The sequence below is a fragment of the Chiloscyllium plagiosum genome, unplaced genomic scaffold, assembly GCF_037043375.1.
Source record: "Chiloscyllium plagiosum isolate Xiang-an unplaced genomic scaffold, Cpla_swu_hap1 HiC_scaffold_27, whole genome shotgun sequence".
NCBI lineage: Eukaryota > Metazoa > Chordata > Chondrichthyes > Orectolobiformes > Hemiscylliidae > Chiloscyllium > Chiloscyllium plagiosum.
In genome coordinates this window covers 52,769,031-52,792,173 of record NW_028270165.1, presented here as the reverse complement: position 1 = coordinate 52,792,173, position 23,143 = coordinate 52,769,031, and the positions used below count along the sequence as shown (strand labels likewise).

The following is a 23,143-nucleotide window of genomic DNA, read 5'->3' as shown; positions in this document are numbered from 1 at the left end:
AGGGGCCTGTTCCGCCTGAAGAAGAAAGCACCTGGACATGCGAGCAAGGGGACAAGCCGTTGTCGGTAAAACTGAAAAGACAGCAATAATGAACTCTACTTGGACTGTATTGGTGGGGATATTGATCAGTTTACTCCTGTATGTGGGGGAGGGTGAGGGGAGATGTGACAAATGTCGAACTACAGTAAGACTTGGGATTCGAATCTATTCGGGATCATTTGTGTCCCATTCCTATGTGGACGATAGGTGTTACGATGTGAGTGCACGCCATGAATGTTGGGAGGATGGGAGACCCTATTATCAGGTATATAATAAAGGATACGGTGGCAAAATCCATGGATGCCCTATAAATGACCGCTGGGTGTGTATCAGCAAAACTGGGAGGTGGGACCTATCCTCCGTGTTGCTCAGGGAGCAGGTTGACAGAGTCAAGGAGACCAAGATACAGATCACTGATCGGGGGTTGGGGTAAGAGCAAGACCGTCAGGGCACGGTCGTACTCCCTAAAGTGCCATCTGTATATGAAGAGGTAGAAGGACAGATTGAACTCCCTGATGTTACACAAAACCTGTTTATTGATCTCACCTCTAGAATAGCCACTGTTTTAAATGTTAGCAGTTGCTGATGGTTGGGGGAGGCATGATTCTTCTTCTCGTATTACCCTGCCTAACTCCCTGTATTCAGTTTTTAATTCAGGAAAATATTTCCCGACACCAGGCAGTGGTGGTTCCACAACATGGGACGCGGGAACTTAAAGTGATGTTGCTGCGAAAGACCAAGGATTTCTCGGGCCTTTGAGAGAAGGGGGGGCTTATCTTGGTCAGGCACATCTTAAAGAAAGAAAAGGGTGGAATTGTGAGAGGTAATTTCGGTTTAAACTTTAAGATGTGCCTGGACCACAGACTGATCTATAATAAAAGACAAAACTTTTGTTTCTTTTCTAACAACCATTTTATATACTCAAAAGTAGAATAGTTTAAATTGTGCAGAATGCTGACAATTTGTGAGCGATAGTAAAAACAAGCAGGCTCTTGATTGATGAAGCCACTAACACAGGCAGGGAAGGATGAGTCCTTGACTGATAAGACTGCTAGCACAGACAGAGAAGAATAAGTCTTTGACTGATAAGACTACAGGGTGAGAAAAACAACAACTTTAGAGACTCTGAAAACATTTGTTGCAGACTTTGTGATAAAAATAATGATGTTTTTAAGAATGTGAACCTCATGGCTTGTTGGAGCCAAGGAGAGGAGGGACTTGTGCTGTATATAATGGGAGACTTTGTAAGCCTCAGCGCGCCTTTTCTTTAAGGGTGCCCGACTCTGCAGACTTGACTTGTTAATAAAACTTTGTTTTCCTGAATTTGTCTAGAGCGATTATTGAGAAGCGATTTTCGTTTCTAACAGATACAGACTCGAACCTCACACCTTTTATGCAGTATCTGAGCTGAGACGTCACCTATTTTTATAAAACCTTAAACCATCTCGAGAAGGTGAATTAAAAGTAGTTCTGGGGTTTACATATTAATGAACTGAAACCTGCAACCCATGGTAAAAGATGAAAGACTAATCCGCAATCTAGATTTGTTCAATATCTTATCAGTTGCATGACACCGTCAGCTTTTGCTATAAATTCTGTGTCTTATGATTCTGCTCCACAGCTACCTGATGAAGGAGCAGCGCTTCAAAAGCCAGTGCTTCCAAATAAACCAGAAGGAAGATAACCTGGTGTTGTGTGATTTTTAACTTTATCCACCCCACCGGTCCAACACCGGCACCTCCACATCATTTCCAGTGGACACAGCCCACACCTCCCAGTACTGCCAGGAAACTGTACAATGACAATGGGATGATGTAGTACCTGCACTCCTGAAAAATTCACAATTTCTAACAATACTGGCCACTCATTCACTGCTGCAACCGATAAACAACATTGGAAACATAGTACAGGAGACTGTCAGAAATGAGCACAACAGGTCAGGCAGCATCTGAGGAGCAGGAAAATCAACATTGCCCGAAAAATGTCGATTTTCCTGCTCCTTAGATGCTGCCTGACCTGCTGTGCGTTGCCAGCACCACTCTAATCTTGACTCTGATCTCCAGCATCAGCAGTTCTCACTTTCACCTGTAAGAAATGAGCAGTTTTAAAACAAAAACCTGGTTGCAATTCAAAGCTCTCAATGAGAGTCTGAACTCGGCGTGAAGTTCAAGTAATCTTTATTGCGACCCAACTTTGTTACAGCTTCAGAATCTCCCAACAGAAAGGCATTGAAAAAGTAGCAATGTTTTAAAAACAGCTCACAGTCAAAGTGCACACACTCCCTCCGACCCCTCACTTTCTTCATTATCGGTCACCACCAAGTTGCCCTTTGTAATTGGATCCTTCGTACACCCTTAACCTGGAGAAAGTATTGCCTCACTCAGCATTTTCAACCCGTATCCTGTATCCAAGTAAGTTGGATGGACAGTGCCGAGTCAATCATACAGCTGTGGGTCTGGAGTCACGTGTAGGCCAGATCAGGTAAAGGATGCAGCTGGGACGACTGAGTGAATCCTCTCCCTAAAAAAGAACTGCGTGAATCAGGTGGGAGTTTTCTTCCACCCCCAAGCCCGCCGACAATGGTTTCACCGTTAGATTCTGAACTCCAGATTTCTGACTAAATTCCAATTCCACCATCTGCTGCAGTGGAAATCGAACCCGGGAGTCCCTGGAAACAGGTTGATAGTCCAGTCGATAATGGCACTTGGCCGTCATTCCTTCAATCCCCCTGCGATGGCACATGAACTCGCTGGTGGCTCTGCAGGTAGGAGGAGCGGGTGAAGGCCTTCCCGCACTCGGGGCAGCTAAAGGGCCTCTCCCCCGTGTGGACCTGCTGGTGCCTCAGCAGGTTAGAGGAATTGCTGAAGGCCTTCCCGCACTCCTGGCATGGGAACGGCCTCACCCCTGTGTGCACCCGCCGGTGGGTCAGCAGGTTAGTGGAATGCCTGAAGGCCTTCCCACACTCGGGGCAGCTGAAGGGCCTCTCCCCGGTGTGGACCCGCCAGTGGGTCAGCAAGTGAGAAGAATACCTGAAGGCCTTCCCACACTCTGTGCAAGGGAACAGCCTCTTCCCAGTGTGGACCTGCTGGTGGCTTAGCAGGTTAGAAGAATTGGTGAAGGCCTTCCCGCACTCAGGGCAGCTGAAGGGCCTTTCCCCCGTGTGGACCTGCTGGTGCCTCAGAAGGGTGGAGGAATTACTGAAGGCCTTCCCGCACTCAGGGCAGCTGAAGGGCCTCTCCCCGGTGTGGACCCGCTGGTGCCTCAGCAGGTGGGAGGAATTACTGAAGGCCTTCCCACACTCAGGGTAGCTGAAGGGCCTCTCCCCCGTGTGGACCCACTGGTGGCTCCGCAGGTGGGAGGAATTGCTGAAGGCCTTCCCACATTCAGGGCAGCTGAAGGGCCTCTCCCCCGTGTGGACCCGCTGGTGGGTCAGCAAGTGGGAGGAATTCCTGAAGGCCTTCCCGCATTCGAGGCATCTGAAGGGCCTCTCCCCTGTGTGGACCCGCCAGTGGGTCAGCAGGTGGGAGGAATTGCTGAAGGCCTTCCCGCACTCGAGGCAGCTGAAGGGCCTCTCCCCCGTTTGGACTCGCCAGTGGGTCTGGAGGTTGGAGGCATGGGGAAAGGCCTTCCCACACTCAGGGCAGCTGAAGGGCCTCTCCCCTGTGTGGACTCGCTGGTGGGTCTGGAGGTTGGAGGCCTGGGAAAAGGCCTTCCCACACTTGTGGCAGCTGAAGGGCCTCTCCCCCGTGTGGACCCGCTGGTGGGTGTGGAGGTTGGTGGAATCACTGAAGCCCTTCCCACAGACAGGGCAGGGGAATCGCCTCTCCCCAGTGTGGCTGTGCCGATGAGTCTCCAGGGCAGACGGGAAACGGAAGCCTTTTTTGCAGTCGCCACACTTCCACGGTTTCTCCACGGGGCGGGAATCTTCTGGTTTCTCCATGGCCAGAGCTTCAGCCACACACAAACATGTGCAGAGCCTATTCCCCACTGTGAATTCCTCTTTCCAGGCCATATAACTGCTTCAGGCTCCACACTCAGTGCACTGCAATGGTAGGGTCTCTCATCCAGTCCCACTGATGCTGAAAACGTACTCAAACAGGAACCAAAACGCTTTGCTCCTTCTCACAGAATCATAGTTGAAAACGGTTGCAATCCCGATGGATTGAGTGACTGTCAAAGTGAGGACTGCAGACGCTGGAGAGTCAGAAAATGTGGCGCTGGAAAAGCACAGCAGGTCAGGCAGCATCTGAGGAGCAGGAGAGTCAACATTTTGGGCATAAGGTCTTCATCTGTTGATTTTGAAACTTCCATCTTCAGATCTTCAAATGCTCTGTAAAAAGAGATTACAAAAGCCATCACTGTCAGTGCAGGGTAGAAATTCTGAACAAGGAATTCTACTTTCTGTGGAATATTCTTTTCTTTTGTTATTCCACAAAATTGAAAGCACCATCCCACTCTCTTCCCCCCTCTGTTCTCACTCCACTCTAACTAATTCCCTGAAGGTGCTGATTCAGAATCTTAAAGGGGCAGAAAAGCAAAAACGTCAAGACTGACATCTCTCTGCATTTTGGATAACTCCACAACACTGGGATACAGTTGACAGTGAGCAGGTCTGATTCTGGGAAGCAAACATAAGTGTATCAATTCATGGGGTAACCTGCAATGCAGCTATTTGTGGAACTAAATGGTTAACGTCCCCAGGAAGGTGGGAGCAAATTGAGACATCAAGGCATTAACACCGTCACACTTCAGTGAAACTCTTCTGCTCCCAGTCAGGGCAAAACATCTTTGAAAGCTGCTCTGAAAGTCCAGTCTTCACAACCACACTTCTGCTTTCACCAAAGATAATTAGAGTCATACAGCACGGAAACAGACCCTTTGGCTCAACTTGTCCGAGCTGAGCAGATATCCTAAATTAATCTAGCCACATTTGCCATCACTTGGCCCCTTTTTGGGCCGGGTGCTGGCAGCTGGGATAAATTGGGTTGGCTATCTGTTCGGCAAGAATGAGTTGGACCAAAGGATCTGTTTCCGTGCTGTACATCTCTATGACTCCAGTCGCATTTGCCATCACTTGGCCCCGATCCACTGAACCCTTCGTATTCATACACCCATCCAAGTGCCTTTTAACTGCTGGAATTGTACCAGAACCCACCACCTCGTCTGGCAGCTCATTCCATAACTGCACCACCCTCTCCATCAAAAAAGTTTCCCATAAGATCTCTTTTACATCTCCCCACCCCGGCCTTACCGGAAACCTATTACCCTCTCGTTCGGGACTCCCCCAACCGAAGGAAAAGACCTTGAGTATTGACCCTATCCATGCCCCTCAGGATTCTATAAAACGTCTGTAATGTCACCCTTCAGACTCTGGGGAAAACAGCCCCACCCATCCTTCAATCTCTCCTCGCCCAGGTAATTAAGACACATACCTGAGTTTGCAGAGTCTGCTCCCTCCCTGGATTCACTCCAGCTGCTACAAGTGAACAGATTTCCACCCCTCCCCTCTCTCGCCTTCCCAGGATGAACAATTCCTCCAGAGGGAGGGAGTTTCACTCTGAAACTGACAGGGCCACTTCCGCGCATTGTGACGCCATCAATGGGTCGGGGGTGGGGGAGGGTATGGGAGACGGGGCAAGAGAAAGGGGCGGGACGAGATGCGGGGCTCGGCCGGAAGCGGGACCCCGCACTCCGCCTGCGCTGCCCTGCACAGTTTGCAGAAATTCCTTCCCTTCAGAGAATCCCCAGTGTAGAAGCAGGCCACTCGGCGCAACGAGTCCACACCGACCCTCCAAAGGGTAACTCACCCTCAACCATTCCCCTAGCCTTTTTGCTCAAAACTGTTAGAAATGGGGTAAAGTGTTGTTTTTGCAGATGTAGAAAAAGCATACAGAAAAGCGGTACAGCAAGATAACTATTAACCCTGCAGGTATTTAGGGACTTTTCAGTGTATAATTGTGGTTAATTAAATGCTAACATTGGTGTGTAATTACTATAACAAAAAATTCTTTTTGTAAAATTATGCTTTCAGCAAAAAGCTGAGATAACCGAAATGCTTGAGCTACACAAAACGATACAAGTTAATGAAATGTCCGAGGATGGAATGTACCAGCAGAATTGATACAAAATGTGAAACCAGATCTTGACAAAATAAATGTATGTGTCAGCATTTACAGAAAAGAAGGTTGCCAACCTGGGGAAGGGGGAAGTAATAAGGGTGTAGTGCAGCTGGGCAGTGGTCTGGTACAGTAAGAGAGATTGGGTAATTAGGAGTCTGGAGAGATGCCCTCACTCAGCTCAAAGGGTATAACTGTACACTAACCTGAGTTCTAATTTGCTCATTTGCTTCTGCATTTGATGCCCTTTCGTGCAAGATCGTAGAATAAATTGTCTTGTTTCCAGTTTTGGTGGTCTCGTCTAAATTTTATTAAACTTGTTTCTAAAAGATTTGGGGGCGTGTTCCAGGATCCCAAGCTCCGGTCACTCGGCATTCTTGGAGAAACGGAGAAGGTGCACCTCGCTGATTTCGGCGATCTCTAGTTTCCCCTTGTTGCCGAGGCAGCTCTGGGCGAGCGTGATCCGGACTGGGAGACCCTGGAGACAGGACGGGCAGACGCGACGCAGCGGGTTCGGTCGGGTAACTCTTGTGCACAAGACCCGGGTAAGAAAAAGGTCTTAAATAAGTATTATCTGGGTGACTGGGGTAGGCACAGGGTTTTGTTTTGTTGTCAGTCTTTGCCACGAGCGAGGCGCACTAAGACACGGCGGGTTGGTCGGGTAACTCTTATGGACTTAAGACCCACATTCGCGGGCGGCCAGGATTTGCAGCATTACTTGCTGTTTCGCCGTGCTGCGAAGGGCACTAAGACGTGGTGGTTCGGTCAGGTTACTCTTGTGTACATAAGACCTGGGTAAAGGTAAATTTCGGGCGACCTCGATTGCCAACGTATTTTGCTGTCTGGTATTGCCGCGGGACGGGGTGCGCATTCGACCAAGTAACATTTGTGCACAGACCAAGGTATGAAAATTGACCTTTAAGTATTACCTTGGTGGTCAGTTCCGTACGAGAAGTACGGGGGAATTGGCAACTTAAAAAAATAGAGAATAAAGGTCTTTAATTGGCTAGATTAATCTAACAAGTAAGGTGTCTAACTGACTCGATCACCCAGCCTTAGACCGGTTATTAAGAAGGGAAACCCCCACGCGGAGATTAGGACCCTGAAGTGGGTGTGGAAGAAGGTAACACCGAACTTCAGAGAGGTTAATTTAAATTATATAAAGAAAACGGCCGAGTATTAAAATGGGAAATAAGAATAGCAATTTAGATGTAGAAGGGGACATGAGAGGGACGTTCGAGGACCACATCCCAACGGACAGTCCTTTAGGAAAAATGTTAAGAGATTGGAAGTACAATCCTCGGACGCGAGGAAAGGATAAAATACGAATGATAAAATGTCAATGAAAAACAGCCTTATAGTCAGGAGGAATCAGATCATGCTTCGTGTCAGAAGGGCTAGTAGCTGAAGGGCTACTGAGGAGGCACTTCGTAACTAACTTATGGCAGACGCCCAGAAAAATATTCAAAAGCTAGAGGAGTCGTTGCGGGAAACTCAAAGTATCTGTGAGACATGGTGTCTGTGTGTGTGTGTGTGTGAGAGAGAGAAAAGAGCTGTACAGCTAGTAGAAAGTTTAACCCTTTGTGATTCAGTGTGAATGCACAATTGTTTGTTGGTGATTGAATGTTCCCTGGAGCTTGAGATCCGGGATTGTTTTGAATCTGATTTCTATTATGGAAATTTTAACATGATTTCTTTTAAGGTTAAGGATTTTGCAAGATTATGAAATAAAATGTTCTTTTTACAGGTCATGACTGCCTTACTATCAGTTTCTAACTAACCTCTTTTATCCTTACATAAAAGTGATTTATGGAGGACAGTTGACGTTTTAACTTGAATAGACAAATCCTTTTAAGGCAGCTCTGGTTATTTCACGACCTATAGCATTATAATTGAGCAATGACTGGTCAGGACTACTTGGGAGGACTAGTTTTGGATTTGAATCAGGGGACTGGAACCGGGTGATTGTGGTGGATTTCAGAGTTGGGAACTGTGTGCATTTTGCATTTTGAATATTAAACACTGAATAAAAGAATTTATAATATATAAATATATATTTACAAGTAAGATTCCAAAATGTATAGTTAGGAACAGGCTTTAAAGAAAAGCAAGCATCAATTGATAAATTGTATTTGAGATTACAGGGAGCAAAAAAGAATCAAGGTTTAAACAAAACATTGGGTGAGGAGATGTTACAAAAGGGAGGAGAAAGGATTGGGGAGGAGATGTTAAGGGGTCTGGTAGACAGGAACAAGGATCAAAGTGGAAATCCCCACAGGCGGGATGTTATTACTGTGGAAAGACAGGTCACTTTAAGAGAGAGTGTCCAGATCTGAAAAAGGAAGTAAAGGCAGTGCCGTTTATGAACCTTGATGAAAAATAGGGGTGTCAGGAGTTCCTGCCCCCGGGGACCCACCAGGAACCCTTTAATTTAAAGGTGGGACCTTACAAAGAGGACGTAGTTTTCCTAGTCGAGACGGGGGCAGCAAGGTCATCCTTAAATTTTAAGCCCAAGGGAGTGGGAACAAAAACAAAAGTTAATTGGATTATGGTGACAGTTTTGTGATGAGAGGCATGAAGAATCAGTTTTGCGTTCATGACGAGATATTGCCACCAAATTGGGGATTTAGTTAACTGCAAAAGGTGCTATTGAATCTGTTGAGGTTCTTATAAATGAATGTGCTTGAGCAAAAATATATAATTAATAATTAATATTTATAATAATTCAATTGTGTTAGCCTGAATCAATATTAATTGGCAGGATTCCTTCATGCATTCTCAGTGACCTGTCATATTGATTCATGGTTAATTTAAAACATGACTGCATTAATTCATTGTTAATTAAAGAATGGAAAACTACATTACTGGCCAGTGTGTGTGCAGGCAGTGGTAGCAATAGCCTTATTGGTAGAGGAGAGTCGGAAACTTACTTTTAGGGGAGCCTTAGTAGTCAGCACCCCACATCAGGTACGGTCAGGAGAAGAAAGGGGCATGATTAGAAGAGCTACTCTGAGGGAATGGAAAAGAGACATCCGGTGGGTGAGGGAGTGATACCAGCCAAAAACAAATTCCCCAATGTGGACCCACATTGGAAGGATATCGATGAACATGATAGAGGAAAAATGAGGGACTTACGAGAAATGGTCATTTTGGGTATTAAAGAAGCAGCACCTAAATCTCAGAAGTTTTTTAAAGCTTTTGAAGTAAGACAGGAAAAGGAGGAAGCCCTGTCATCCTTTTTACAGAGATTAAAAGAAGCCACTAGAAAATATTCGGGAATGAATCCCGATGATCCGGTAGCACAGGGACTTTTAAAGGTCCAATTTGTGACTAAATCATGGCCGGACATACAAAAGAAATTACAGAAATTAGAAGGCTGGAGTGAAAAACAGATAGAAGATCTGTTATATGAGGCACAGAAAGTGTGTGTGAAAAGGGAAGAGGAGAAACAAAAACAAAAAGCTAAAATAATGGTTGCAGCAGTTGAAGAAATTACGATAGACAATGTCCAAGGTTAAGACGACAAAGAGAAGCGGTATCATTGATGATTTTTGATGAAGATTAGGGGAGTCAGGGGTTCCCTCCTCCTGTGACCCACCGGGAACCCTTGATAAATTTAAAGGTGGGACCTGAAGGAGAGGAAACAGTGTTTTTAGTGGATACGGGAGCAGCACGATCATCCCTAAGCTTTAGACCTAGCGGTGTTAAATTAACTAACAAAGGTCTCAAGGTTCCTGGAGTAAAAGGCAAAGAATTCTTAAATCAGAATGCAGGACAATGGCTCACAGACTCGAGGATCTTGAAATATGAGACAATCTTAATAGAACAGGATGACCTTGTGTTAGTCACAGACAGTTGCTTGAATCCAGCTGCATTTCTGTGGCGGAGAGAGGGGGGTAGCCCCTGTCAATCTAGAATATGACTGTCTTGATATTACTGAATATCAGACTAAAGTGCGAATGAACTTAAGAGACGTACCGTTGCATGCGGGAGCTCGGTTGTTTATTGATGGGTCCTCCCGGATGATTGAGGGTAAAAAGCACAATGAATATACTGTAGTAGACGGGATAGAGGGAAGCATTATCGAGGCTGAAAGACTGCCTAACGGCTGGTCAGAGTTCAATGATAAGTTTTTAAAGAACTATACTGTGGCGCTCGGCTCTTCTTTGTCTATTCTTAGGAATAAAGGCCTGTTGGTACAGACACTGCCACTCGAGTTTGCAGTACATCGAATACACCCGGGTGATTGGGTCCTGATCAAGACCTGGAAAGATACCAAACTGCACCCGTGCTGGGAGGGACCATTCCTAACCCTCCTGACTAGTGAAACAGCTATTCGGACTGCTGAGAAAGGGTGGAGTCATCACACTCGCGTTAAAGGTCCTGTGAATGCCCCAAAGGCGGAGTGGCACGCTCATCCTACAGACAACCCTCTGAAAGTTAAGAAAGAAAGAATGAATGGAGACAAAAGAAAGGGCTGTGTGACACCTAAAATGTTAAGACAGGACGGTAGGCAGAGTTCAGAGATGGGTAGATACTGGTATAGTATTGTAATGTTAGTAGTACTAACTATTCAAGGAAATGCAAAAAATCACTTCACTACGCTGTGCCAGAATTATGCTAAACAAGAGGGACTTGCCGACTGTTGGGTCTGTGCAGAGGTCCCACACCATGGCAAATCTGGGATCCCCACCTCGGTAATACCGCTCACTAAAAAAGAAGTATACGATGCACAATTATTTGATGTGGGTTCAAATAATACAAAGTGGAGGTTTGAAAGAAGCAAATATAGCTTTGCGGGATGGCTCCCAAGGCCAGCTCCAAAACATCAGGGCACTATTGATAGTCTTAGAATTTCCCCACCGAAAGGAGCAGTAAATACCACCGGTTTCTGTAATCAGAATGATGCTGCACCTTTCCAACTAGGAAAATCATCTTGTGTCCACACCAGTCAAGCCACTGCCACGACCACTCCCCGAATATTAAACGGAACATATTGGGTATGCGGTCTGAAGGCCTATCCATTTATTCAAGGGGAAAAAAATGTTTGTGTGATCAAATGTGTCATGTTATGAAGTTGACGAAACACTTCCCCAAAACCAGAAAGGTTGGAGTGGCTGCTGTTACCTCGCTTATATAGTCCCTCACCTCCGAATAGAAAAGCATGAGCCCAACCTGAGAAAGGAGGGGGGGACCGTCTACTGTGGACACTACTCCCAATACGGCACTACAAGGGCAGGGGTGGAAATACAGAAATAGCGGCTGCCCTTGAAAATTTAATTAATGATACCACCAGCGCGATGGGAGAAACTCAATCCCAAATATCGGCCATAACCACTGAAATGATTGCCACAAGACTGACAGCTTTACAGAATCAAATGGCTTTAGACTATCTTTTGGCCGAAAAAGGGGGAACCTGTGCTCTGATTGGTAAAGAATGCTGCACCTTCATCCCAGACACCTCTTCCATCGTGGAAGATAAGGTGGAAATAGTAAAGAAAAAGATAAGCAATAAGAGAAATTGAAGATGAACTCCAAAAAGATGAAGGATAGGGATGGGGTAACTGGAGATTGACCGGGTGGGAAAACCGTTCGTGAATTTAGGCATTTATGTGCTACTAATAATTGTAGGTTGACTGATAGGGTTTAATGTGTTAAAATGGATAATGACTAAGCTGGTAATGTCTTTGGGAGGACAACAACCAATAATGGTACAAACTTAGAAGGACAGAAATGACTAGATTGTGAACCTCGACACCATAGGGTGAAAAGAGGGCAGAACATAAGATTGCAAAAACAACAAATGGTTAAGAAAAGAAATGGGGGAATTGTTAGAAATGGGTAAAGTATTGTTTTTGCAGATGTAGAAAAAGCATACAGGAAAGGGGTACAGCAAGAGAACTATTAACCCTGCAGGTATTTAGGGACTTTTCAGTGTATTATTGTGGTTAATTAAATGCTAACATTGGTGTGTAATTACTATAACAAAAAGTTCTTTTTGTAAAATTATGCTTTCAGCAAAAAGCTGAGATAACCGAAATGCTTGAGCTATACAAAACGATACAAGTTAATGAAATGTCCGAGGATGGAATGTACCAGCAGAATTGATACAAAATGTTAAACCAGATCTTGACAAAATAAATGTATGTGTCGGCATTTACAGAAAGGAAGGTTGCCAACCTGGGGAAGGGGGAAGTAATAAGGGTGGAGTGCAGCTGGGCAGTGGTCTGGTACAGTAAGAGAGATTGGGTAATTAGGAGTCTGGAGAGATGCCCTCACTCAGCTCAAAAGGTATAACTGTACACTAACCTAAGTTCTAATATGCTCATTTGCTTCTGCATTTGATGCCCTTTCTTGCAAGATCGTAGAATAAATTGTCTTGTTTCCAGTTTTGGTGGTCTTGTCTAAATTTTATTAAACTTGTTTCTAACAATACTAACGCTCCTGACGAATACACCTAACCTGCACATCCCTGGGCACTATGGGTAATTTAGAACTGCCAATCCACCCTAACCTGCACATCCCTACACACCATGGATAATTTTGTATTGCAAATCCCCCCCTAAAATGGATAAAATTAAAAATCACACAACACCAGGTTGAAGACCAACACGTTTGTTTGAAAGCATTAGCATTTGGAGCGCTGCTCCTTCATTCGGTGGTTGTCGAGAATAAGGTCATAAGACATAGAATTTATGGAAAAACATGACAGTGTCCACGTCATTGAAATGACATGTTGAACAAACCTGGATTGTTCAGTCTTTCATCTTTTCGATTGGGTTGCAGGCATCATTAACATGCAAATCCCAGAACTACCTGTAAGGCACCTTCTCATGAGAACTTAAAGTTTTATAACAAAAAGTGACAGAGCTGAAAATGTGTTGCTGGAAAAGCGCAGCAGGTCAGGCAGCATCCAGGGAACAGGAGAATCGACGTTTCGGGCATAAGCCCTTCTTCAGGAAGGGCTTCTGTCCGAAACGTCGATTCTCCTGTCCCCTGGATGCTGCCTGACCTGCTGCACTTTTCCAGCAACACATTTTCAGCTCTGATCTCCAGCATCTGCAGTCCTCACTTTCTCCCCAACAAAAAGTGACATTTTAGCCCAGCTCTGCAAGTGAAGTGTAGTGCGGTGCGGTGTGGTCATGAGAGAGAGAAAATGTCTATTTCCATCCTGTATGTCTCTACCTATTTGAGAACAGATGCCTTACTTCTGTTGGTGTAAGTATTGTTGTAAATCATAGCTGGGTACTAATAGTTAGATATAAGCGGGAAGAGAATTCCTCAAATAGGGCAGTATAAGAATCCTGGGAGAGCCCTATTTCTGGTTTACTTGCTAATGAACAAACATTAAACACAAGCACCTATTTATTTCAAATTTGGTTTCATTTTTCTTGTGTGATTCCCTGTTGTGACTACACTGTGCCTGGATGGTTGACAGGCTGGGAGATTGTTGGTTGGGGCTTGATTGACTGAATGTTTTATTGTTCCAGAAGGTGTAGAAGGGAACAGGGAGATCAACAGAGGACAGAGAAATCAGGACCTGAAATCTGACCTGACACCAGCTGACCCTGTGATCAGTGCTTTGATTAGCAGTGCCAACCCTCTACCTTTACTTAACTTCCCATTTGAGGACACCCTCAATATTCAGGATCCAATCCTTGTCATCCTGAAGCCATGTCTCTGTAGGAGTGTCAGATTGCAATTATTCACTTCAATGTATGTAGTCAATTCATTCACTTTTGTTACAATGCAGCACACATTTAGACACACCATTTTTAGTTTCAATTTTTGTGATCTTTAGAGTCTAGTTTTGATGCTGGTACATTTACTCTCCTTGTCCCTTTCAACTGTTCTCTGATGTTCATTTTCCACATTACTACATTAGTCACTGGCCTTGATTTGGATTAGCCATAATGTCCAGGGACGTGCAGGTTAGGTGGGTTAGCCATGGGAAATGCAGGGTTATAGTTTCAGAGTAATAGAAGCAGGAGTAGGCCATTTGGCCCATCCAGCCGCTCCGCCATTCATTTAGATCAGGGCTGATCTATCCATTCTCTCAGCTCCTCCTCCCTGCATTATTCCAACTACCCTTAATTCCCCTACCATTGCAAAAACCCATCCAACTGTGTCTTCAATATACTTAATGAAGCTGCCTCCACTGCTTCTTTGGGCAGAGAATTCCAAAGATTCACTACTCTCCAGGAAAAGCAGTTCCTCCTCATCTCTGTCCTAAATTTACTCCTCCTAATCTTGAGGCCTGGTTTCATTCACCAGCAGAAATTACTCAATAGGTAGAGCATCATCCCCACAGTGCAATGAATTCCCACTTTCCACCAAAATCCTGGATGCAACTCATTCAGTTGCTGTCTCACAAATGCAAGATTTCATTGTAACTTCTTCTGTTCCCATTAAGGGCAAAACATCTTTGAAAGCTGCTCTGAAACTCCAGCCTTCACAATCACACTTCTGCTTTCACCAAAGATTAGAGTCATACAGCACGGAAACAGCCCAGTTGGTCCAACTTGTCCGGCCAAACAGATATCCTAAATCAACCTAATCCAATTTGCCTGCATGTGGCTCATATCCCTCAAAACCCTTCCTTTTCATGTACCCATCCAAATGCCTTTTAAAATTCTCCCTCACCTCAAACAAAAACTTTGTAGTTTTGGACCTTTCTACTTTGGCAAAAGTAACTTGGGTATTCACCCTATCCATGCCCCTTACGAACGTCTATAAGGTCACCCTTCAGCCTCCAGTGCTCTAGGGAAAATATCCCCAGTCATTTGAGTCTCTCCCTGTAGCTCGAACCCTCCAACTCTGACAGGAGCCTTAAAAATCTTTTCCGACCCCTTTCAAAGTTTCACAACATCTTTTCTATAACAGGGAGACCAGAAATGAATGCAGTCTTCCAAATGTGGACTCACACAGCTGCAACATGACCTCCCAATTCCTGTACTCTCTGCTCTGACCAATAAAGGAAAGCATACCAAATGCCTTCTTCACTATTCTGTCTACTGGTGACTCCACTTTCAAGGAACTATGAACCTGCACTCTAAGGTCTCTTTGTTCTGCAACACTCCCCTTAACTGTGTCAGTCCTGCCTGGATTGCTTGACCAAAATGCAAACGACACACCTCTTAAACTAATGCAGGGAGGAGGAGCTGAGAGAATGGATAGATCAGCCCTGATCTTAATGAATGGCGGAGCGGCTGGATGGCCCATCAGCTCACCTGATCAATTCTCATTCATAGTGAACTCTATTTCCTCTCTTATTCCTTTGAAGTTGAAAATCTCCACCCTACACACTCTCTCCATTCTCAGTTTGCTGAACCTCATCCTGAAGGGTCTGCTTCATGCTGATTAACAGGCCCACACTCAGGGTGGAGAGGGGGTGGGGACCTAATTGAAACAAGGAATACTGAACAGCCTGGACAGAGTGGAATTTGGAAAGCTGTTTCCATTGGTTGGAGGGATTAGAACCAGTGGGCACAGCCTTAGAGTAAAGGGAAGACCTTTCAGCATGGAGGTACGGAGAAACTTCTTCAGCCAGACAGCGGTGAATCTATGGAATTCACTGCCACAGAAGGCTGTGCAGGCCAGGTCACCGAGGATATTCAAGATTGAGATGGAGACGTTTTTGAGTCTCATGGTGATGGAGGGTTACGGAGATGAAGTGGGAGAATGTGGCTGAGGAACCTATCGGCCATGATTGAACGGCAGAGCAAACCTTGAATGGTTCAATTTCTGCTCCGATGTCTTATGTTCTCTTGCTGTCCTGGACACACACAGAGCGCATTGGAAGCAGGAGTAGGCTGTTTGGTCTTTCAAGCCTGCACCAACATTCAACAGATTATCGGCAGATTCACAACCATCGAGATGAATAGGTTGGGACTTGTTCACTGGATCACAGGAGGTTTAGAGGTGACCTAACAGAGGTTTATAAAATCAAGAGAGGCAGAGATGAGGTGACCGCTAGTATCCTTTCCCTAAGGTGGGGGTTTCAAGATTAGGCAGCAAATTTGAAGGTGTGAGGAGAAAGGATTTTAAAAAGGCAGGGGGGGCACTTTTCTTTTTACACAGAGTGGTTTGTATGTGGAATGAATGTGGATGCAGGTTGAGTAACAACATTGAAAAGACATTTGGATAAGTATATGAATAGGAAAGGTTCGGAGGAATATGTGCCAATCACAGGTAGGTGGAATTAGTTTAGCTTGTGAATATAGTCAGCCTTAGACTAGTTTGACTAAAGGGTCTGGTTCTGTTGGTGTCTGACTCTGTAACCGTTCTATACTGGTGTTAAATCATTTACTTGCCTTCTCCCAGAAACATCCACTTCTTTGGTGTTCAAAAATCAGATGAACTCAGCCTTGAATAATATTCAATGACCCCCTAATGCAGGAAGACATCCCCACTTCTGAACTCAATTCCTCTTGTTAATATACCCCTTGCCTTGCTGATTGCTTGCTGCACCTGTCCAGGCAAAAGTGAGGACTGTAGATGCTGGAAATCAGAGTCGAGATTAGAGTGATGCTGGAAAAGCACAGCCGGTCAGGCAGCATCTGAGGAACAGGAAAAATCAACATTTCAGGGAAAAGCTCTTCACCTGCACCTGTCTGACAACTGGCACTGACTGGTGTAGAAGGATGCTGAGGCCCCTTTGCACATCCACACATCATTCCTGATGAAGTGCTCGGGAACAAAATGTCCACTTTCCTGGTCCTCGGATGCTGCCTGACCTACTGCCTTTTTCCAGCCACACTTTGACTCTAATCTCCAGCATCTGCAGTTCTCACTTGCTCCACATCCCAATATATCACCATTTAAACAATATATCTCCTTTCTGCTTTTTTTTTCACAGCAATGGTTATAACTTCACATTGAGATACTGCATTTATCACGTGTTTGTAAATTGTGGTCTTCTCTACATCGGGAAGACTGAGTGTAACTGGGGAACAGTTTGGCGAGCATCACAGCTGGGTCCACAGAGGCTGACCAGACCTCCCAGTCGCCACTCATTTTAGTTCCCCTTCCCACTCCCTTTCTGACAAGAACATCTTAGGCTTCCTCTATTGCCACAACGAACCAAACCGTAAATTGGGGAAACAACACCCCATCTTCTGCCCAGGCAGCCTACAGCCTGTAGGACTCAACATCAAGTTCTCCAATTTCAAATAACCTCCCTTTCCATCCCCCTACTCCCTTCTCAGCCCCGTGCCCCTCATTTCCACTTTTCCCTTTCACTAACCTGATTTCTTCCACCCATTGACTCATCAGGCCGTACCATCTCCCTGTCTTCACATATCCCCACTTTAGCCCCCTGCCCCAGCACCCATCCCCAGTCCTGAAGAAGAGTTACACCCGAAACATCAACTTCTCCACTTCCTGATGCTTCCTGGTTTGCTGTGTCCTTCCAGCCTCCTGCCTGTCTATTTTGCCAATTGAGACACACACCTCGACCATGTTTCCAGAGTCTGTCCCCTCCCTGGGTTCACTCCCTTTCCTTTCAGTTGCTGCAAATCAACAATTGAATCCCAGAATCAAAACGAAACGGAAAAGGGGGCGAGAAAAGAGAGTGCTGTACTCACAGATCTTAGACAGAGGAAGGAATTTGCAGTCTGGGTGAAGCTCAATGTTGATTCAGAAAGAGAGGAGCAGGAGTAACAGCTTCAGAAACTCATTGTCCAACTTCCGCATTCAGACAATGCAGTGGCTCTGATTGGCAGGAGGACCAGTCTCCTTCCGGTCCTCCAGGGTTCCCTCCTGGGCCATCAAAGGAAGGTCGCGGGCCTTTTTTTGCGGAACGCGATGAGCATGGCCAGAGTTTTGCTGAGCTGAAAATGTGTTGCTGGAAAAGCGCAGCAGGTCAGGCAACATCCAGGGAACAGGAGAATCGATGTTTCGGGCATAGGCCCTTCTTCAGGAATCCAGAGTTTTGCTGATACCGGTGGGCATGTGCACTGCGTTGCTGACACCGGGTAACATGCGCAGTATGCTCACTGGGGATGCTGGTGTTCCTGTCAGATTTTAAGAGTCCAAATGCCAATGGGTAAAAAAGGGGTAGAGGCACAATTTGTTTCTTCGCTGTGGTTCGACACTTCATTGCTTTTGCATTATGTCTGGATGCTCAACTTTTGTATGTCTTTTCACCACGTTGGGGGGCGAGTCCAGAACTGGAGGGCACGGGTTTATGGTGAGAGGGGAAAGGTTTCTGAGGGGTAACCTTTTTGCAAAGACGGTAGTGCGTGTCAGCCAGAGAAATTGGTGGAGGCTAGTACGTATGATATTTTAAATGCATCTGCATGGGGATATGAATAGGACAGATTCGGAGGGATAAGGGGCCAAATACTGGCAAATGGGTCACTAGATTAATTCAGGATATCTGTTCGGCATAGACCGAAGGGTATGTTTCTGTGCTCTGTGACGCTATTTCTAGATAGTTGGAACAACTTCATTAGGCCATTCACCCCTTACAGTCAAGATCAGAGTGGTGCTGGAAATGCACAGCAGGTCAGGCAGCATCCAAGGGAGCAGGAAAATCGACGTTTCAGACAAAAGCCTTGAATGCTGCCTGACTTGCTGTGCTTTTCCAGCACCACTCTAATCTCCAGCACCTACAGTCCTCACTTTCGCCCATTCACACCTCCCAGCCTCTCCTGAGCTGTGGCCTGACTATGCTTATTTCAGTGAAAGTTTCAGAAAGATTTCAGCAGCTCATTGAAAAACTTGAATGTGCTTTCTGACTTTAACAATGTTTCTGAAGATATCATTTTAGGTATTCTCAATTTTGAAGATCAGCATCCAAGGAACAGGAGAATTCCTGAAGAAGGGCTTATGCCCGAAACGTCGATTCTCCTGTTCCTTGGATGCTGCCTGACCTGCTGCGTTTTTCCAGCAACACATTTTCAGCTCTGATCTCCAGCATCTGCAGTCCTCACTTTCTCCATTTCTTACCCTTCCCGACTCCCAGGTAGAGTCATCACCATCCATTTTCTCGGTGTGTGTGTGTGTCCTTTGAAGGGCTTGATACAGCAGTCAAAGCTGGTTCGAGGCATGAGAAAGGACGGATGTGATGGGGGCTGGGGAGAAAAGAGACAGAATGGATGGGGGACAGAGAGGGAGAAAATGGAAGGGATAGAGAGAAACTGTGGGGGGGGAACCGAGAGAGAATAAGTGGGGTTGACAGAGAGATTGGGCGGGGGAGAGAGAGTGGGCGTGGCGGAGAAGTGGGAGATGGCACAGGGCACGGTGATACTAGGCACACTGATACACAAGATGATCACTGAGCCATCAGTTGGCCAACTTGACACACAAGATGGCCGCCGGATGACAATACGGAGAGAAACAGCAGAGCTGATACAGACACTGCCTGGCGCCACCAGAATGCCAGCACAATGGACTCACAACCCAGTTGATTAGTTTAAGGCGGGTGGGGGAGAGAATACACACGAGTAATGAACACTGCCCGCCGAAGTGTCTGGGTCCGGCCAACACCCATTATAGAAGTGCTAACAGCTTGATACAAACTCAATACCAAATGCTAATAGCCAGGGCTGCAGGAATCCTCCTTCTCAGGAAGAGCAATTAGCGCCCATTACTACAACAATGGATTTTCATGCAGACATTGAAATGGACAATGTCTGCACTGAAACTGACAACGACTGTGCGGAAATTAACAAAGGCTGTGCCTGAACTGACAAAGACTGTACCGAAACTATCAACGATTCTATAATGATTACCATAAACAAATCATGTTACAAAGACAATAATCTCATCCCTGACCGATTGTATCACAAGATGTATAAAAGTTTCTTGACGTGTTCTCCAGGTCGAGAGAAGTCTCGCAGCTGACACTGTGCTGTTGGTGTTTTTTTCTCTTCGGTGCCCCGGTATTTCCTTGTGCAATAAACTCTGTCATTGAACCTCAATTCTGAATCCGAGCCTGGTGTTCTTCCCCACAACAGGAGAGAGAGAATGGGCGGGGGTGGCAGATGGTGGGGGGAGGGAGAGAGAGAATGGAGAGAGAGGAGATGGTGGAGGCCTGGAAGAATAGAAATGGGACAGAGGGTATGGTGAGAGAATAGATGGGGGCAACGGGTGTGGTGGAGAGAGAATAGATGGGGCAGAGGGTGTGTAGAAGGACTGGTCAGAAGGCAGAGGGTGAGGAATGAAATGACAGGGTTGCAGAGGGTTGCGTGAGATAGAATTGCCAGGCTGTTTGAAGTATAGAGGGAGAATGGACAAGAAGCTGGGGATGGAAAGAGAATGGACAAAGGGCGCTGTGGATGGCGGGGGAGAATAGACAGTGGGAGCTGTGGGTGATGGGGGGAATGGTCAGGGGGAGCTGTGGCTGGCCAAGATCAAAAAAGTTGATGACAGTCAACATTTATCAGATTGTTTCTGGAACAGACAAACTTGCACTGGCGTCTCCCAGAAGAGGGGTGTCTCGTATGTAATCCTTAAATTTGTTTTAAAATAATTGTTGTGTATCTTAATTGTTAAGGTATACCTGGCACATAGAGAGATGGCTGTGGTTGTTGGAGGTCAGTCATCTCAGTTCCAGGACCGTCTCTGCAGGAATTCATAGGGTAGTGTCTTAGGCTCAACCATCTTCATCAGTGACCTTCTTCCATCATAAGGTCAGAAGTGGTGATATTCACCAATAATTGCACGATGTTCACAATTCCTCACAAACTGAAGCAGTTCAGTTTGAAATGCAACAAGATCTTAACAATATCCAATGGGCTGATGAGTGGCAAGTAACATTTATGCCACGCCAATGCCAAACAATGACTCATCCCCAAAAGAGATAATCTGACCGCTGCCCCGTGATATTCAACAGTGTTACTGTCACTAAACACCCCGCTATCAACATCCTTGGGGTTTACCATTGACCAGAAACTCAACTAGACTAACAACAGACACAATGGCAACGAGAGCAGGCAACAGGTCAGGAATATTGTGGCAAGAAACTCCCCAAACCCTGTCCATCTTCTACAAGGCACAAGTCAACTGTGTAATGGAATACTCTCCCACCAGCTTGGATGGGTGCAGCTTCAAAAACATTCAAAAAGCTTGATACCATCCAGGACAAAGTCGCCTGCTTGATTGGCACCATCTCCACATACATCCACTCCCTCTGCCCGACTGTTAAGAAGCAGGAGTGCATATGATCTACAAGACACAACACAGAAATTCACCAAAGATCCTTAGAAAATACCTTCCAAACCAACAACCACTTCCGTCCAGATGGATCAGGCAAAAGATACTTGGGAACACAACTTCTTGCAAGTACCCCTCCAAGCCACTCGCCATCTTGACTTGGAAATATATTGCTGTTCCTTCAGTGTTGCTGGGCCTAAATCCTGGAATACCCTCCGTAAGGACATTATGGGTCACAGTACAGCGTGTGGACCAGAGCAGTTGAAGAAGGCAGGTCACCATTACCTTTTCAAGCGGAACTAAATGCTGGCCAGCCAGCAATGCTCATGTACCATGAATAACTTTTAATAAAAGGTTGGAATCTGCAAACTAAAAAAAAAATCAACGTTCAGGTGGAACAGACGTCGGGCTTTGATTTGGTCCTTATTTGAGGACGGACAAAGAGTGATATACTAACACTGAATTGGAAATAGAGTTTCGAGTTAAACACCTGTAGTGTTTCACTCAGTGTATCAATTGAAAATCGATTAAAGATTGGCTCCTGGCGTGTACGTCAGGAACACCTGAAAAAGGACGGTTAAGAAGGCATGAGGGACTCTTGATTTCATCTCTTTCATGGCTGATGTACTACCCACAATCCCATGCGATCCAGATACTGCTCTATCAGCTGTGAGCAATGTTCATGGTGCGCATGTGTGAGATCGGAATGGGGCCCCGCCTCTCGTCGTTCTGATGGACGGTGCGACCAACCTTTGGGAATCCCAGGAGGACCGGAAGGAGTCTGGTCCTCCTGCCAATTAAAACCCCCGCCATTGTCTGAATGCGGAAGTTCGACCATGAGCGTCTGAAGCTCTTCTCTCGCTGAATGAAGATTGAGTTTCAGTACATACTGCATCTTCCTTTCTCTGTTTAACATCTGGGAGTACAGCACTCTCTTTTCTCGCCCCCTTTCCCATTTCTTTTCTTATCCTTGGGTTAAGCTGTTGCTTTGTAGGAGCTGAGGGAAAAAGGAAGTCAATCGAGGGAAAGGGGCAGACTCTGGAAAAGGTTGGTTTAGATCTGTGCCTGTTGATGTTTGACAGGCTTTGTTTCCTGAGCTTGATACATTCAGTTGTCTGGCAAAAAAGGATGGCCTCTTGATCCATGTTTGGGATGGTAATGGATTATGCTGTGGGTGACTTGTTCGTAGTCGTCCAATAAGTATTGGATAAGTATTTATGACACACAAACCTTGAGTTATTGACTGTTTATTCGGGAGCTCACGGGGAGAGCCAAGTCGACCTAATACTCACAAGGCACTCCGTCGAGAAACAGAGAGTTATGTGATTATATAGGTTACAGTCATTTAACAATTAGCAAACTGTTAATAGCAGGATATTGAGCAACTAAGTCAATTTGCCCAGCGACGTAGTGTCTGGACGGTGTTGGTTAGTAGCTGATAAGTGTGCAATAGGTCCTTGCAAAGAGAAGGATATTCCCATGGAAGGAAAGAATTTGTTTATCAGGTAGCAGTACAGCTGCAAGGGAATTAAGGGTAGTTGGGACAATGCAGGGAGGAGGAGCACAGATAATGGATAGATCAGCCATCATCTTAATGAATGGTGAAGCAGGGTGGAAGGGCCAAATGGCCTATTCCTGCTTCTATTACTATGAAACTATAACCCTGCATTTCCCATGGCTAACCCACCTAACCTGCATATCCCTGGCACTGTGGCCAATTTAGCATGGCCAATCCAAATCATGGCCGCTGAGCAATGCAGTGATGTGGAAAATGAACATCAGAACAACAGAAAGGGACAAGGAGAGTAAATGTATCAGCAATCGAAACT

General features: G+C 45.7%; 2 protein-coding genes across 2 annotated transcripts in view; one reads left to right on the top strand and one right to left on the bottom strand.

Moving 5' to 3' along the window:
- The window catches only part of LOC148144064 (uncharacterized), a 186,034-nt gene that overhangs the window by 107,265 nt on the left and 55,626 nt on the right, over positions 1-23,143 (top strand). The gene's annotated exons all lie outside the window — the stretch shown is intronic.
- Positions 2,759-3,919, bottom strand: LOC148144065 (uncharacterized; the record flags this gene model as incomplete). The annotated part of the gene is made up of 1 exon (XM_087975724.1): positions 2,759-3,919. A coding segment is annotated over one exon (1,161 nt), but the record flags the coding sequence as incomplete, so codon positions are not given.